This window comes from Coenobita brevimanus, chromosome 13 (assembly GCF_032717465.1).
Source record: "Coenobita brevimanus isolate Jiangsu-jjx chromosome 13, ASM3271746v2, whole genome shotgun sequence".
Taxonomy (NCBI): Eukaryota; Metazoa; Arthropoda; class Malacostraca; order Decapoda; family Coenobitidae; genus Coenobita; species Coenobita brevimanus.
Genome location: NC_136966.1, coordinates 48,381,208 through 48,399,669, shown reverse-complemented (window position 1 = coordinate 48,399,669; position 18,462 = coordinate 48,381,208). Strand labels below are relative to the sequence as shown.

At 40.6% G+C, this 18,462-nt stretch overlaps 1 protein-coding gene across 1 annotated transcript in view; it reads left to right on the top strand.

The window, feature by feature from the left end:
• LOC145416333 (HAUS augmin-like complex subunit 1) overlaps window positions 1-18,462 on the top strand; it is a 68,301-nt gene that overhangs the window by 31,041 nt on the left and 18,798 nt on the right. Inside the window, exon 4 of the mRNA XM_080285334.1 lies at window positions 6,824-6,924. Coding sequence (XP_080141460.1) covers window positions 6,824-6,924 — 101 coding nt within the window. The remainder of the gene's footprint in view (window positions 1-6,823; window positions 6,925-18,462) is intronic.

Sequence of the window (18,462 nt, the reverse complement as noted above, 5' to 3'; positions counted from 1 at the left end):
AGTAAGAAGAGAGTAGATGAGGAATTTGGAAGTCATCATCATCATCCAATCCTACATTGACCCATGAGGAGCGTAGGAGCCCGGGGCTAGGTAGTTGGTCTCGACATTTAAGATGAGAGTGACCAGCCTCACTCATCCCTGAGTGGCATTACATGAGCAATCAACCCCAACCATCCCTTGGATATAAACCTTCACCGGCTCAATCCAACTGGAGCGCAATAATTACCCACTAAACCACCAGGTGCCAAAGTTCAGTTATATGGTTACCACCCAGTGTAGTGAATGGTTTCCTGGTGTACAGGAAACTATTTGGCTTGTCACTCAGTGTAGAGTCACCCATAGGCAGAAGGAAAAGGAAAGAATGAAGGAAAGAAAGACAGAAGAGGGAGTGTAAAGTCACCTGTAGGCAGAAGGATGAGGAAAGAATGAAGGAAAGAAAGACAGAAGAGGATGGAAGGAAAGAAAGATGGAAGAGAGGAAGGGCAGACACCTGAGAGCAGCACTGCATCGAGTGAGTGGATAATTTGAGTATAAAGTAGAGGAAATGTAAGAAAATGTTATTGAATGAGATAAAGAGTTTTTGACAGGGTGATAAAGAAGTAAGTCTGGGAGTGAAAGATAAAAATAGTACTGTATATTGCTAGTGGAGAAGGGAGAAAAAGTGAGCAGATGGAGAGAACACTTGAAGGAATTAACAAACATGGAAAATGAAAGTACCTGTATTGTGAGTATAAGTGGCCGGGGAATGGCTGGGAGGAGGAGGGAGGTGAGATGAGAGGAAGGAATCAGTTGGATGGAAGTAGTGGAAGCAATGAAGAAAGTCAAAGTGGGGAAAGCTCTAGGAATTGATGGAGTGTGTGGTGAAATGCTGAAGCATGGGGGAGAGATAGTAGTAGAATGGATATGGAAGATGTGTAGCTTGGCCTGGGAGGAAGGTAGAGTCCTTGAGGATTTGAAGTTGGGTAAAGTTGTTCCCATGTACGAAGGAAAAGGGAAAAAGAAGTTTGTGGTAATCACCGGGGCATTTTTCTTCATAGTGTAATAGGAAAAGTATATGGTAGGATACTTATTGATTTAGTTAGGGAAATAATGGAGGAATTAATTGGAGAAGAACAGGATGGTTTTAGGAGGGGAAAAGGTGTAGATCAGATATTCATAGGTCTTTAGTGGAAAAGTTTCTAGAGAAAGGAAAGAAGTTGTATGTGGCCTTCATGGATTTGGAGAAAGCATGTGACAGGGTGGATAGACATGGAATGTGGAAAGTATTAAGGATCAGTGAAGTAAATGGGAAGTTGTTGAATACCATGAAGAGTATGTATGAGGGTCCTAAGGCTGCAATGCATGTGGATAGTGAACTGAGTGAATTTTTCTGTCTGAATGTTGGATTGAAAGAGGGATGTGTCATGTCCCCATGGTTGTTCAATCTGTATATGGATGGGGTTTTAAAAGAGATATAGGGTAGGGCAGTGAATGTTGGAGTGGCTCTGGTGAGAGAGGGTAGTGTTTGGAGACTCCCTGTACTGTTGTTTTCATATGATACTGTATTGTTAAGTGAAGACAAAGGGGAGCTGCAAGGCTTTGTGAATGAGTTTGGGAGTGTGTGTAAGAAATAGAATCATATATGAATGTAGGGAAGAGTAAAGTTATGGTCTTTGAGAGAAGTGAAGTCACTGAATGTACAGTGAGGCTGGATGAGGAGGAAATGGAAAATGAAAGCGCTTTCAAATATTTGGGTAGTGTAATGAGTAAGGATGGAAGTTCAGAGGGTGAAGTACTTGAAAGGGTACAACAGGGAAGAAAGGTTGCAGGTTCTTTGAAAGCAGTGATAAGGAATTGAGATGTGAGCATGGAAGTAAGAAAGTCATTGTATGACAGTATTGTGATACCAACTCTAACTTATGGAAGTGAAGCTTGGATGTTGTTGGAAGGACACAAGTTGAGAGTGACAGCAGTGGAAATGAGTTATTTAAGAGGAGCCTGTGGAGTTACATGGAGAGACAGACTGACAAGTGAGGAAGTGAAGGAGCATTGCGGTGTGGATGTGGATGTGATAGAAAGCGTTAAAGCAATACATTGAGGTGGTTTGGCCATGCGGAGAGGATGGAGAGCGGGAGACTAACGAGGAGAGTGTATGTGAGTGAGTTGGAGGGGGGGAGAGGGAGGGGGAGGCTGAGGATGAGACAGAGGGATGGAATGGAGAGATATATGAGAGAGGGGTGTGTGAACTGGGAGCAGTTCACTGAAGTGGCATTGGACAGGACGACATAGATGCAATTTGTTTGTGGCCACCCCTTATGAGATTAAGGCATCTGGCAACAGATAGATAGACTAACAGGGTGCTCTTAATTTGAATAAATCATATCCCATTGGCTCCCAGATTTCCTGTGCAAGGGATTTTGCTGGAGGGGTGCTCACAGTCGGGAAGCTCATAGGTCCCTACCCCGGGGTTCCCTTCTTCATTAAATTTTGAAAATGCTCAGTTCCGTCCTATATTGAGGACACTGGGTGCCAGTGGGTTAAAGCAACTGATGGATTTGCCAGTGTTTAACCCATTGACTTCCAGATTTCCTGTGCGAGGGATTTTGCTGAAGGGGTGCTAGGCTTACTGCCCTTTTCCTGTTGGCTCACAGTCAGGAAGCTGATAGGTCACCACCGTGGGGTTCCCTTTTTTATTAAATTTTGAAAATGCCCAGTTCCATCCTATATTGAGGACTCTGGGGGCCAGTGGGATATAGTAGAAGCTAAAGTAAAATGTGAAATTACATCATTGACTTAGAGAAGTTAATAGTACAGGACACTGGTATCTTGGAGGGCCTAGAGTGACGAGTGTGTTCTGAAAAATCGAGTGGGGTTGAAGAAAGGACCATTGATAACCTTGTCCTTCTGATGATGTCATTTATATATATATATATAATTTTTCAATCCTGGAGTGATTATACTCAGCTTGTACTGTAATTGACTTTTCAGACTGGAGGAGATAGATAAGGCATACTTTTCCTTAAACCCATCCTGACTAGGGGGCTCTCCTTAGTTGAACAAAGACATCAGTTAGTTGTAAGAATAAATAATATGCATCAGATTGAATGGATTAGCCATTTTAGTCAAATAATGTCATTTTCATTTTAGTCAGGTTGCCCTCAGACAATTTTATTGAGCTTATGAGAGATTTCTTTGCGTGATGGAGTGCATGAAAGATAAATCAGACCCCTCTAGTTCGAAAAATCTCTCCTGAGTTCAATACAAACCTCTGAAAGTAGGAAGGATGATACAGGAAATATGTTATTGGAGGGAACAAGTTAATCAATCAATCAATCAATCATTTCCTGTGGCACCCTCGGGGATGCATAGGGCCTCGATGAACTCACACCACCACATCCTATCTTGTGCTAACTCCTCAAGATCTCCCCAACACTCATCTCCAGCTTCCCGTCTCATTGTCCTCACCCACGTCTCTTTTGGCCTTCCTCTACCTCTCCTACCAAGTGCCACCCACCCTGGTGTACCTCGTACTATTCCCTGTCTCCTATACACATGTCCTAGCCACTTCCATCGTGAGAATCTAACATATTCATCGATCGGCTGCACTCCCGTTATTTCTCTAATTCTACTATTTGGTATCCTTTCCCACCACTTAACTCCTAATATTCTTCTAAGTGCTTTATTTTCAAACACCAAGAATTTATTTTCCATAGTCACTGTGCTGTACCAAGACTCGTGTCCATAAATTAAGATACTCCTAACCATTACCTTATAAAGTTTGATTTTTGTATGCACAGAGAAATTGTTATTATTCCAAATATTTTTAAGCATTCCCATTGCCTGATTAGCCTTCTTTAACCTTTCCTCGAATTCAAAGTTCAAAGAACCATCCTTGGCTAAATAAGTACCTAAATATTTAAACCTATCAACTTGCTTTACAACCATACCTCCAATTACACATTCCTGCGCATTTTCCATATTCATATTGATTATTTCAGTTTTTCCACAATTAATAACCAAACCCACCTTGCGACCTTCACTCACCAAACAGTCCAACACTCTCTGCATCTCTTCTGGCCCATCACAAATCAAAACTATATCATCTGCATAATCTAAATCCAAAAGTTTCCTGTTCTCTCCCCAAAGTATACCTGCACCGGTTTCTGTTCCAACGCGTTTCATAATGTAATCAATGACCAATATAAATAGTAAAGGCGATAGAACACCACCTTGAAATACTCCGGACTTGACTTCAAACGAATCACTCAGACAACCATCAACCATCACTTTACAAAATGTGTCCTCATGCATGTTCATAATGACCCTCACAAACTCCTCTGGTATTCCATAATGTCTCATGATCTTCCCCATAGTCTCTCTCGAAACACTATCAAAAGCCTTTTCAAAATCAACAAAACAAAGACTTAACGGTACTCTCATTTCATTAACTTGCTGCATCAAATGCCTAACTATAAAGATCTGATCATTGCAACCACGTCCCTTTCTAAAACCAGCCTGTTCATCCCTCAGAATACCCTCAACCACTGGCTCCAACCTATTTAACAACACTCTACTGAAAACTTTCAAAGCTATCGGTGACAAAGAGATTCCCCTCCAATTACCACATTCACTCAGGTCTCCCTTCTTTGGAACTTTAACAATTACACCATTCTTCCAAACTGATGGTAGTAACCCCGTCACCCATATCTTATTGAATAGCTTGGTCAAGATCATTATTAATCTATCCCCCTCCACTTTAAACATTTCCGGAAATAAACCATCCTCCCCTGGTGCCTTATTATTCTTTAACTGTTTTACTGCTTTCTCCACTTCTGCAAGCCTCAACTCTCCTGTTTCTATATTTAAATCTTCCTGAGCAGACGGTATATCCTCTTCTGGTGGTATTGGTCTATTAAGAACTGTCTCAAAATGCTCTTTCCATCTATTTTTAATAATTGTCGTGTCTGCCCTTGATAAAATACAGGCATTCCTTATTATAAGTCAGGGATGTCAGAAAATATAACATCCTTTTCCATATTGCTGGTACTGTAAATGGGAAGTAACTAGCAAATAAACTACATAAGTACGGTGTTGTAAAAGTTGAACTTGTGCAGCAGTTGTTCTCTGATTTACACTGGAATAGGCACCCGGTGGTGTAATGGTTAGAATACCTCAATTGGAGTGATGGCCTTTTATAGATTATGACCCCAACAGGTGACTGGGGGCTTTTTGATAAGGGAATATCACTAAGGAAAATAAGCTGGTATGTACAGCCACATCCATAAGTAGGGATAGACATCTGCTTGTGTTGTCTACTGTAGTGTCCACTGCTGTTTGGAAGTGGAACAGTTCTACATTCCAGTAGCAGTGGACACGACAGTTGACAAAATGAGCAGATATGTGTATCCCTACTTGTGAATATGTTTGAACCTTTAGATGCACTGGTCTGAGGTAATCTAGCCATGGGACCCTTGCACCTCAAAAGAGATAAAATGGTATTAACCCGTACCATTTTCTAGTAACAAAGAAGAACATTCCATGTAAAGATTATTAGGAGATAGGGTAGTGGATTAGGGGGGTGGGATATACAGTATTGGTTGCATTCTTGTAAAAGAATTGTTGTTCTGATGGGTACTGATCTTGTTCCACTTGCTTTCCGGATATCTTTGCACTGCTGTTTTATAAACCCCAGTGCCATTATGTGATAAACATGCATGCCACCACACTGATCATGATTGAATTACTGTATTGCTTTCAGGTGGTGATGAGCAGCCAGAGTACAAAGTCTGATGTGTATGGAAAGTTCATTGGCTTGATAATAGCAGAGTAGTATTAATATGCTGTATAAGCTGTCGGAATGGCCATGTAAATACACTCAAACCTTGATTTAAGGGACTAAATGGGGAATCAGTTTGTCCCTTACTTGAAAATGTCCATTGTTTTACCACATATAGAGACAATCTTATTATGAAATGCAATGATTATTTGACTTATCTTACTTATTTATATGATTATGAATATTATTTTGTGGGTACTATATAAGGAAACATGTTAATGTGTATAACCTAGACATTACGTATCATTTTTTAATGGTCCCGTCTGTTCGTTAGGTACAGTATGGAGTCCCTTATATCCGAAATCCCTTAAATGGAAGTCCCTTAAATCGAGGTTTGAGCGTATTGCTCTCATGCTTGGGGCAACTCAGGTATTCTGTTTCAGATAACATTAAATGATCTTATGTAGCAGAAAGTGAGTCATGTGAATATGATTGTTAATATTGTCACTGTTAACACTCTCTTGATCAGGATAACATGTATACAGTATTCTGTTCCAAGTAATGCCAAATGATTTTATGTAGCTGAGAGTTAATTACAGGATTCTTAGTGTTCATGTTGTACTGAGAGTGCAGGATTGATGGATTACACAGTGCAGTCATGCATACAACTCACTTTACAGATCCATTTCCATGCTGGAACTTTGAACTCCTGTTCAGAAGAAGCAGTGAACTGTAATGTAAAATATTCTCATTACGTGATATATAGACATTTCCATTGTTTGTTGAGAGAGCTGATTTGTTTAAGTTGTATGGCCCACTTATTTAATTTGACTTTGTGTTAGCAGTCATTATTATTTTACATCATCATTTTACATAATCATCAGTATCATAACCTTTATTGTCATCTAAGGATGATGTGATGAGGGATACATAAACAAGGAAAGAGAAAGTACGAAAGCGATAGAACAGTCAACGACATGCCCAGTGAGGTTCAGTAATGCTGTTTCAAAATTAAGGTTGGATTGTATTGCATATCTTCCTATCTCTTTCACATTCTTATTTTTCTAGGTTGTCAGTACAGTAGATGGCTGGAGGGTGTCAATGTAAAATCCAGCATGTTGTCAGAAGAAGGCCAGAAAGGACTTGCATCACTGGCACAGACTGCTCAGGTCAGCAATGTATTGATTCTTGTGGAGCATGGATAGAAATATGGCACCTGTTGTTCTGCTTGCAGTTATTTGCTACACCAGGTCCTGTTTCAGAAGTCTACCACTAGGTTCGCTTCCGGTGCCCAGCTCTGATGCGGGGTAGGCATTGAAAAAGTAGCCAGTGCTTAATTTCCTGTTAATTTTGACATAAAGTAAAACACCCCAAAACATATTTTACTCCTCAGATTACTTAGTTGGCATGATATGCTACAAAGAAATTACAGCATGGGAGCTTTGTGATTATATATAATATAAGTGTCGTTTTGTAAACTCATCTTTTGTCAGTTTGCTCATCTCTGTAAGCATAACAGAGACAAAACCTAGGCAATTTTACAAGAAACATCTATAAAGCAAGATAACAGTGATTAAAATATTTGTATTTGTTAGTATCCACAAAAGAAAATACAGTAGATATGAAGCTGCAGATTTCGCAGCACCTTTCGATATGCTGCCCTGCCTGACATGCTGCTCTTGGGTGCCTGCCCTTTTTCACCATCTGTTTGAGCTTTTCCTTGTTGTACCCCAAATATGGTACACCTCATTCTCTGAGAAACTCCCGTAATTCTGGAACGGTCCATTCTTTTAAATGTTTCCCTGACTCCGTTGAACAGGTTGGTAAGTGTATTACACCCAACTCCTCCCAGCACACAGCTGTGGTTAAAGTGTCGTACCACGCTGCCATTTTGTTTAATATGGCTGATTCACTAAGCATTCGTTAAGAAATAATTTTCAGAGGAACAAATTACTTCTTTAAAGCATGCTAAAACACACACATCAGAAGTCCTGAAGGTAATCTCCTTTTACTAACTGCACACGATTTATTCAAATATATATGTGTATATATATATGTACAGTATATAGAAGGTAATCTCCTTTTACCAATTGCACATGATTTATTCAAATAAATGTAAACAGACAGCACACTATTTTAGTCCCCAAGCTAAGATTCTCTGAAAGCATGGTTATTCTTCCTTTACAGTTATTTATATGCACTTGACTGAATAGGAAAAAAGATTCCTAGGAATAGCAGTGTTATTATTACTTTAGTATTAGGTACAGTTTCACAGTTCTTTAAAAGCCAGCAAAAATATTTAATTGAGGCTGGGCAACACCAGACCACCTGGTGGCAGACCTCTGAAACAGGGTTTGATGAAGCCTCTAATTCCAGGTATATCTGGATTACCCACTGGACTGCAGGAAACTGGTTGCCCCCAAATTGTAAATGGGTTGGTTGTTATATTTTATGGGGATGATATATATTATATATATATATCCATCCATCCATCCATCATCCAATCCTACATTGCCCCATGAGGAGCGTAGGAGCCCGGGGCTAGGCAGTTGGTCCCGACATTGAAGATGAGAGTGACCAGCCTCACTCATCCCTGAGTGGCATTACATGAGCAATCAACCCCAACCATCCTTTGGATATAAACCTTCAGTGGCTTAATCCGATTGGAGCACAATAATTATCCACTAAACCACCAGGCGCCATAATTTGGTTATATGGTTACCACCCAGCATACTAAATGGTTTTATGGTGTACAGCATTGGTTCTTAACCTATGGGTCGCGACCCAAATTTGGGTCGCCAAGCCATTTGGAGTGGGTCGCCAAGAGACAAATATATTACTGATATTATTAATGTTGTATACTATTACTTTTTAACATATTACCTTACTTGTCGATACTTCACACTTTACATTCTCTCTCTCTCTCCTACAGTAGGCAATTGCATTTGACTTAAAAAAAGATTATTACCATGCACACAACTGGGAGTTGAGTACCGGTACTGTACATATTATATTTTAAAACTTAACCGTTTTCATTTTGGAGTAATGATGCCCAGCTCATGGCTTACGTACGGTACCGAGGTCCAGAAGACATGGAAGAGGAATTGCTGTTCTGTCGGCCATGACACACAACCACAACCAGAGAAGATATTTTCAGTACTGTGGACTCATTCTTCAAGGAAGAAGGGCTTCAGTGGAATCAGTGTTTTATGTCTGTTGTGATTGTGCACCGGCAATGCTGAGAGTATGTCATGGCTTCATTGCTAGAGTTAAAGAAGAAAATCCATTCGTGCTGATTGTTCACTGTCTCCTTCACTGTAAGAATCTTGCTTCTCAGGGGTTGTCACCTGAGTTACAGAAAGAGATGCAGGAAGTCTTCCAGGTAGTCAGTTTCATTAATCTAGGGCTGTACCCTCCAGGATCATCAGTCGGATGGGTTTTGATTTTGGTTCAGAACATGTACACGTGTTGTACCACTCTGAGGTTAGGTGGCTGTCACAAGGAAGGGTGCTCCAACGGTTGCCTGAAATGCGGAACGAAACTGAGATATTTCTAGCAAAAAAGAATAATTCACTGGCCCCAAAGATTCTCTGATTCAAAGTAGGTGATGCAAATGGCTTATCTTGCAGATATCTTTGCTGAGATTAACGCCTTGTACATTTCAATGCAAGGTCATGATCAGACATTAGTTGGGCTGTCAGAGAAGGTAACTGCATTCAAGGGGAAACTGAAACTGTGGAAGAGTGAACCTGAGACTGGGAAGACTGTGTTGTTCCATCTTTGAGTGAATTTCTGGAAGATGAAAAATTTTCTCTCACCCAGGTCCAAAGCATCATTGTGGAACGTATCTCCAGACTAATCGAAGAGTTTTTCACTACATTTCTGAGAATGTGATGAAATATGCCTGGGTAAGAAATCCTTTCAGCATTGAAGCTGAAGACTTACCTGACGAGATTTCAAATATCAGCTACCTCCAGGAGCAGCTTATTGAGGTTCGGAATGATGAAACACTTCATTATGATTTCAGGAAACAAAAACGAATCACTGAGCTCATTCTGGATCAGAGTTTACAAAGAAAAGAAAATTCTTGGAGGTGAAGCCTGAAAGCACTCCTTCCCATTGCTACGACTCATCTGTGTGAGACAGGATTTTCTGCGCTCACAAAGTACAGAAACTGTCCACAACCAGAGCTTGACCTAAGATGCAGTCTGTCATCTAAATCACCCCGGTTTGAGAAGCTGATTGAAACTTTTCAGTGCCAGGGATCTCACTGATTATAGTACTTTATGTCTCAGACAACATCCAAAATAGTGACTCTCTCCTTAATGGTCAGAGTAAATAGGTGTATCATGAACATGAATGAATTATTTTGATTTTCTGATCTTAGATTTATTTTTTTCCTTCCAAAATGTGTTGATATTTTAGTTCTTAGGAAGTACATATAATAAAAATGAAATTTATTTATTATGACATCCATAAAATATTGAAATATTACTTTGGTTTTAGTAACATGATATGACACATATGTTTGTTTCAGTTCTGGTGCAGAGTAAGTTTACGAGGGTTTGGGTCGCCATATAGACCATCTTGTGGATTTTGGGTCGCCAAGAAAAAAGGTTAAGAACCACTGGTGTACAGGAAACCATTAGGCTTGTCATTCAGTATAGAGTCACCCATAGGCAGAAGGAAGAGGAAAGAATGAAGGAAAGAAAGACAGAAGAAGGAGTGTAAAGTCACCCGTAGGCAGAAAGATGAGGAAAAGAATGAAGTAAAGAAAGACGGAAGAGGAAGGAAGGAATGGAGCGAGGAGAGGAAAGGGCAGACATCGAAAGCAGCACTACATAGAGTGAGTGGATGGTGAGTGCGACCACCTACCTATATATATACGTATATATATGTACAGTGGAATCTCGAATTTCGACGGTTTAGAATTCGATGATTCGAATTTTGATGTGTTTTGGAGTGGTCCACCTACCTTACTTTTCTATGCAAAATCACGTTTTTCAATGCTCCCAGGGCCAGACTCCAACCAAAAGAAGCAAAGGTAATATCTTTGGTGCGAACCAAAATGCTAGAAGTGAAGGAAAATTATAAGAAAAAGTATGAGCCTAACCTAATATGTGACATGTGTCAAGAAGAGAATGAAAATCAACATAATTTATTCATTTGTGAAGCATACAAAGATATTTTTTGAGACTATTCACCATCAAGTCACTTCGCCATCAGATAATTCCCCGTCAAAACATGGACGATTCGCCGTCAGGACAATTCGCACCCTGGATGAGTCCCCATCATTCTGTAAATATAGTTTTTATTAATTAATCAGTACTTTAATAACTATATTTCAGGGGATCCATCAAAGTCTGTGTTCTGTATTTTCAGCATTTTCTCCCACCCGTAATCTGAACTTGCCGCACGGCGCTGAACAGGCCAGCTGTGTTTACACACAGTCCCTTCACCTCTTCCTTCCCCCCCCTCCCTCACCAGTTACCACCTAACTGCCATCACAGGTACAGGGTGACCCAGAAAAATCTCCCACATTTCAAAGGCAAATGAAAAAAAAATGGTTAAAAGATAATCAAAATATTATCTGCTCATTTGAAACTTCATTCAGTACAGTTTTTATTCATCATGTTTTAAAGATGACATCCTCCAGATGGTGGCCGTCATTGTCTATATACACTTGGAGGCGAGTTCTAAAGGCCGCCATGGCTTGACGGGTCATGTTGGGTGGAACAGCAGCTATCTCCGCTGGATGTATGGATGGAAGTGAAGATCTTTGTGTAAGATTCTCCTTGCTGTTTTGCAGGATATCCCTACAGCTAAAGCATGCTTCCGTACAGAATGTCTCGGAGACTGCTCAACAAATTGCCTCAATGCTTCAATATTCTCAGGCGTATGAGCGCTCCTAGGTCAACCAGGTGACTTTCTTTTTAAAGCTGAGCCTGTTGCCATGAAATTCTCAACCCACTGCAAGATGATTTTCTGATCTGAAACGTTTTGGTTCCGTGGAATACTGAAACATCTTCGAAAGGCCCTCTGCACGGCGATCACGGAACGGTTGTTTGTGAAGAACGCTTCGACAGCAAATGCATGGTGTGCTTCCGACCATGCCATGTTGGCGACTGAGAACGGTTGGGGATGGGCTACCAACAGACCCTAGCCCCGCCCCTCCTGCCTCACTACTGCCAGTGCTACAGCCTTTCGAAATGTGGGATTTTTTTTTTTTTTTGGGGGGGGGGGGTCACCCTGTAGATGCTCATCGCAGTGGATGCCGCACGTGCTCCTTTTTGTGAATAAACTGCAATACCTTGCCAATAGACCACATGGGAATTTACAGTGTTGTGCAGTGTTAAGAAATTAGAATTTAGAGTGCAAAGGATTAACTGTGGAGTTCAAACTGGCAGTTGAAACTGGTGTGGTGCAATTAAGAACAGAATGTGCAGTGTTAAACAATTATAATTCACAGTGCAAAGAATTAAGTGCAGCACAACCCTGGATTACTGTACGTGCTACCAGAAGAGGCTGGATGACTCCGTCGCTGATGCCTGTCCAGGATGCAACACAGCACCCCATACTATTAAGCACATTATGGAAGACTGCATTCCACACAATCACCTACGCCAACAACGCAACATACACTCTTTGAGAGCTCTGTGGGAAAGCCCGGTCTCGACCATGGCCTTCCTAAGGGACTCGGGGCTGTTCGGCCAGACTGCCTGGAGAACAACTACTACTACTACTACTGTATGTGCTTCAAGAGCATTTTCACCACTGCCAAAGCCTTAGAGAAGGCAGCCACAGACATGCTGTAAGTACCCTGTACACTGCTACATATTTTCCATAACCACTTCTAATTCCTAATTCTCTGGTTCCTTTTCATTTACTTCATGCTTTATGTCCATTATTGGTGTGAATAGGGTCTTAAATAGGTTTAAATAAATGCTATGCATGTCCGGTGGGGAGTTATTTAGGTGGCTTTCAAAGTCAGGCTGGGTTAGGGTCATTAGTACCAGTCCAGCTGGCAGAGGCCCACTTTCTGGACGGGACCACTTTCTGGACATGCCTTTGGCTCTGTTACATAGGATAGTGGAAGGATTACTGTATATATATATAGATAGATAGATAGATAGATATGTATATATATATATATATATATATATATATATATATATATATATATATAGATATATATAGGTGGAAGTGTGCCACCGAAAGTGAGTAGGCACTGTGTTGGCAAGTTAGAGACTGGGATATTAACAAACTGAAATTCATGAAGATCTATGCATACAGTGTAAGAAGACTCGCAGAAGATTACAAATTTGATAACTTAATGACTAAACTGGAAAACATTAGTTGGGATATTGTAGGTTTGAGTGAGACCCACAGAAAAGAAGAAAAAATTATTCAGCTTGAAGACAGCAACCACCTATTTTACTACAGAGGAAGGCAAAATGAAAGAGTTAGTGGTGTAGGATTTCTAAGTAACAGAAATCTTGCAGACAACATTGTTAAATTCAGCAGCGTACCTGACAGAGCAGCAGTGGTTGTAACGACTGTGCAAAAACTGTACCCTGAAAGTAAAACAAGTACTGTATATGCATCAACTTAAACCTCAGGTGAAGAGCTCCCCCTGCTTGTCGTAAGAGGCGAATAAAAGGGTTGGCGGAGCGTTAGTGCCCCTCCCCGGAAAACAACTAACTAAAAAGACAAACAAGAAGCCTCGGACAAGGACTGACCAAACGATGACGACCCAGGACCAGACAAAGGACTTGGTAATGTCAACATGGAATGTAAGAGGTGCGAATGATGAGGTGAAAGAGAGAGAGATTGTCCAGGTGCTTGAGGGTGCGAAAGTGGATGTATGTGGAATAACAGAAACAAAATAGAGAGGAGAAAGTGTGTGAGAATGGGAGTATGGATGGGGTATATGTGCAGGAGTAGGTGAGAATGAGAGGGCAAAAGAGGGAGTATGTATAGTTGTGAGTAAAAAATGGAAGAAGAGCATAAGAGAGTATGGATCACTTGGGTCAAGGATTGTGTGGGTAAAGTTGAAAGTTGGAATACAAATGTTGGCGATTGTGTGTGTGTGTATGCGCCAATGCAAGATCGTCCTAGCAGAGTGAGAGAAGAGTTCTGGACAAATGTGGAAGTGTGCATGGAAAAGTTTGGAAGGAATGAGAGTGTTTTTGATTGGTGATAGAAATGGTAAAGTAGGGAATGTGAAAGTGGATGGAATAGTTGGTGAGTGGGGTGTGCCTGCTGAGATAGATGAGAATGGGAGTGCATTAGTGGACATTTGTGATGGGAGGGGGTTGGTGATAGCCAATACCCTCTTCAGGCATAAAATGATCCACGGGTATACATGGCGAGTAATGAGAAGGGTGGGTGGTGAACTGAATGAAAGGAAGGCATTGATTGATTATGTGTGTGTGGATGAAAGAATGCGAAGATGTTTAATGGATGCAAGGCTTATAGAGGTTGGGAGAGTGGACTTTCTGACCACTACTTGGTGGTGGCCAGAATTAGGATCCAAGTAAGATGGAGAAATAGAAGAAGGGAAAGACGAGAGGAAGGAGTAGTTGCAAGGAGAGTGGAATGGATACAAGAGGATGAGAAAAAGGCAGAGTATAAGAGAGAAGTGGAGGAACGATTGGGCAAATATGAATTGGAGCAGATGGGGGACGTGGAAGGTGTGTGCAGGATATTTACAGAAGAAATATGTGCAGCATGTGATGTGGTGTGTGGGAGGAAGAGAAGACGGAGGGGGGTGCAAGGAACAGCATGGTGGACTGAAGAGGTGAGACAGGCTGTGGCACAAAAGAAGAAAACATACAATAAATGGATGAGAAATAGGGGCGTGGAAGAAGTTGAGAGGTGGAAGAGAGAGTTATATGTAGAAAGAAAGAGAGAGTAAGAAGAGAATGGATGAGGAATTTGGAAGGAATTTGACTGTAAAGTGGAGGGACTGTAAGAAAATGTTCTGGAAAGAGGTGAAGAGAGTAAGACAGGGTGGAAGTGAAGTTAGCAGGGGAGTGTAAGATAAAAATGGTAGATTACTAGTGGAGAAGGGAGAAAAAGTGAGCAGATGGAGAGAACATTTTAAGGAATTGTTGAACATAGAGGATGGAAGTAATGCGAGTATAAGTGTCTGGGGAATGGCTGGGAGAAGGAGGGAGGTGAGAAGACAGGAAGAAATCAGTAGGATAGAAGTTGTGGAAGCAATGAAGAAAGTTAAATTGGGGAAAGCCCCAGGAATTGATGGAGTGTGTGGTGAAATGCTGAAGCATGGGGGAGAGATAGTAGTAGAATGGATGTGGAAGATGTGCAGATTGGCCTGGGAGGAAGGTAGAGTCCTGGAGGATTGGAAGTCAGGTATGATTATTTCCTTGTACAAAGGAAAAGGGGAAAAAGAAGTGTGTGGTAATCATAGGGGCATTTGTCTTCTTAGTATAATAGGAAAAGTGTATGGTAGGATACTTATTGACAGAGTTAGAGAAAGAACAGAGGAATTAGTTGGAGAAGAACAGGGAGGCTGTAGGAAGGGAAGAGGTTGTGTAGATCAGATATTCATTCTTAGATCTTTAGTGGAAAAGTTTCTAGAGAAGGGAAAGAAGTTGTATGCAGCTTTCATGGATTTGGAGAAAGCATATGACAGGGTGGATAGACAAGGATTGTGGAAAGTATTAAGAATATATGGAATAGATGGGAAGTTGTTGAATGCTGTGAAGAGTATATATAATGGTGCTAAGGCTGCAGTGCGTGTGGATGGTAAACTAAGTGAATTTTTCTCTTTGGAGGTTGGGTTGAAACAGGGATGTGTCATGTCTCCATGGTTGTTCAATCTGTACATGGATGGGGTAATAAAAGAGGTACAAGGTAGGGTAGTGGATGTTGGAGTGGCCCTGGTGAGAGAGGATAGTGTTTGGAAACTCCTTGTACTGTTGTTTGCAGATGATACTGTTGTTGAGTGAAGACGAAGGGGAGCTGCAAGACTTGGTGGATGAGTTTGGGAGAGAGTGTAAGAAATAGAATCTAAAGGTGAATGTAGGGAAGAGTAAAGTGATGGTCTTTGAGAGAGGTGAAGTCAGTGAATGTACAGCGAGGTTGGATGGTGAGGAATTGGAAGATGTGAGTACGTTTAAGTACAGTACTTGGGTAGTGTGATGAGTAAGGATGGAGGTTTGGAGGGTGAAGTGCTTGAAAAGGTACAGCAGGGAAGGAAGGTTGCTGGTTCCTTGAAAGCAGTGATAAGAAACAGGGAAGTGAGCATGGAAGTGAAAAAGTTACTACATGACAGTATTGTGATACCAACTCTAACATATGGAAGTGAAGCTTGGATGTTGTTGGAAGGACACAAGTCAAAAGTGAGAGCCGTGGAAATGAGTTATTTAAGAGGAGCCTGTGGAGTCACATGGAGAGACAGGCTGACGAATGGGGATATAAGGGAGCGTTGTGGTGTGGATGTGGATGTGATAGGAAGCGTTATGAGGAACACACTGAGGTGGTTTGGCCATGTGGAGAGGATGGAGGGTGAAAGACTGATGAAGAGAGTGTATGTGAGTGAGGTGGAGGGGGGAAGAGGGAGGGGGAGGCCGAGGATGAGATGGAGGGATGGGGTGGAGAGGTATATGAAAGAGGGGGGTGTGAGTTGGGAGCCGGGCAGTGAAATGGCGAGGGACAGGGTGACGTAGAGGTGATTTGTTTGTGGCCACCCCAAATGGGATTGAGGCGTCTGGCAATTGATAGATAGATAGATAGATGTATGGGAAAATTTGGAGTGGGAAAAAGGAATGAAAGAGGAAAAATATTGATAAATTTTGCTGAAATGTTTAAAATGAGAATAATGAACACATTCATTAACAAAAGAACAAGGAGAAAGTGGACCTGGAGAAACCCAAATGGAGGCTGAAAGAATGAAATTGACTTCATTATAGCAGATAAGAATAGTGTAACATGATCACAAATGTCACAGTTATCAACAAATTAAATATAGGAAGTGACCTTAGAATGGTGGGTTGCACAGCCAGATTCAGTTTCAGAAGTGAAAGAAAGAAGATGATTACAGATAAAAAGATATACCCAGTAAAAGTAAATGAAAACAAAGCAGCCTTTCAATTAGAAATAAGAAACAGATTTCAGGCTTTGAGTAATGCTGAATATGACATTGATGAGCTTAATGACAGACTAACAAAAGTGTTAAAAGAATCAATGGAGGTAGTAGGAAAACCTAATACTACCAAAGCAAAGAAGTATTCAGGAAAGACACTCGAGCTTATGAAAATAAGAAAGGAAATGAAAGTAAAAACAAAGAAAGATGAAATAGAATGAACGAAATTAAATAAGCTTATCAACAAAAGACCAAGAGAAGAAAAAGAAAGAGAAACGGATCAGATCAAAGAAACCATCAAAAAAGGAAAACGTCTGAAACAGGTCCGAAGTAAAATGCACTAGGAAAGCAACAAATTACATCATTGAAAGACAAAAACGGTGAAGTCATTAAATGCAAAGATAAGATGATGAAGAGAGTTGAGGAATTTTACAAACAACTGTATGCATCAAAGACCTTAGTACCAATAGGTAACTTTTCAGTCAACACAAGTGAAAAACCTGAGGTAACGCCAGATGAAGTAAATATTTCTCTTAAAAATATGAAAAGAGGGAATGCTCCCAGAGAAGATGGAATAGTAGCAGATTTACTGTTGGATGCATGAGTAGAAGTACAAAATAGGCTTGCTCACTTATTTACTCAATGTATAGAAAAGAAGAAAATTCCCAAAACATGGTGTAATGCAATAGTTGTTTTACCTTACAAAAAAGGTGACTCTAAGGATTTTGGTAACTATCGACCCATTAGCTTATTATCAGTCATTTACAAACACTTCACTAACGTCCTTACGAACGAATAACAACAAATTTGGAGGAAACAGGTAGGATTCCGAAGCGGGTATTCGACTATTGATCATCTACACACAGTAAATCAGCTAGTTGAGAAAACTACAGAATATAATAAACCACTGTGCTTAGGTTTTGTTGATTACGAAAAGGCTTTCGACTCAGTGCAGCACATAGCAATTATAAATTCACTGCAAGAACAAGGAGTGACTGAGAACCCTGTAAAACTGCTTGAAAACATGTATAAGGAGGCAACTGCTACAGTTGAATTACATAAGGACTCAAAAAAAATTAAGATTGAGAAGGGCGTGCATCAGGGAGATACAATTTCACCAAAATTATTCACAGCATTCCTAGAAAGTATTTTCAGAAGGCTGGACTAGGAAAACAAAGAAGTGAACATAGATGGAGAAAAGCAAAATCATTTAGATTTGCAAATGACACTGTCCTAATCTCAGAAACAGCAGAGGCATCGCAAGAAATGTTAAAAGACCTGAATAGAGAAAGTCTCAAAGTAGGGCTAAAGATGAACCAGAGTAAAACTGAAGTAATGTTTAATCCACAGATGCCAAAGAGCATCATCAGAATAAGCAAAGAAATTCTTGAAGAAGTCGTGGAGTACAATTACTTGGGGTAAATACTAAAATTAACGAAAGATCGTGATAGCGAAATAAAAAGACGCATTGCAATTGGATGGAAAGCTTTCGGTAAACACAGAGACATTATGAAAAGTAGCTTATCAGTTTGTATGAAACAAAAAGTATGTAACGAATGTATAATTCCAGCTATGACATACAGTTGTGAGACCTGGA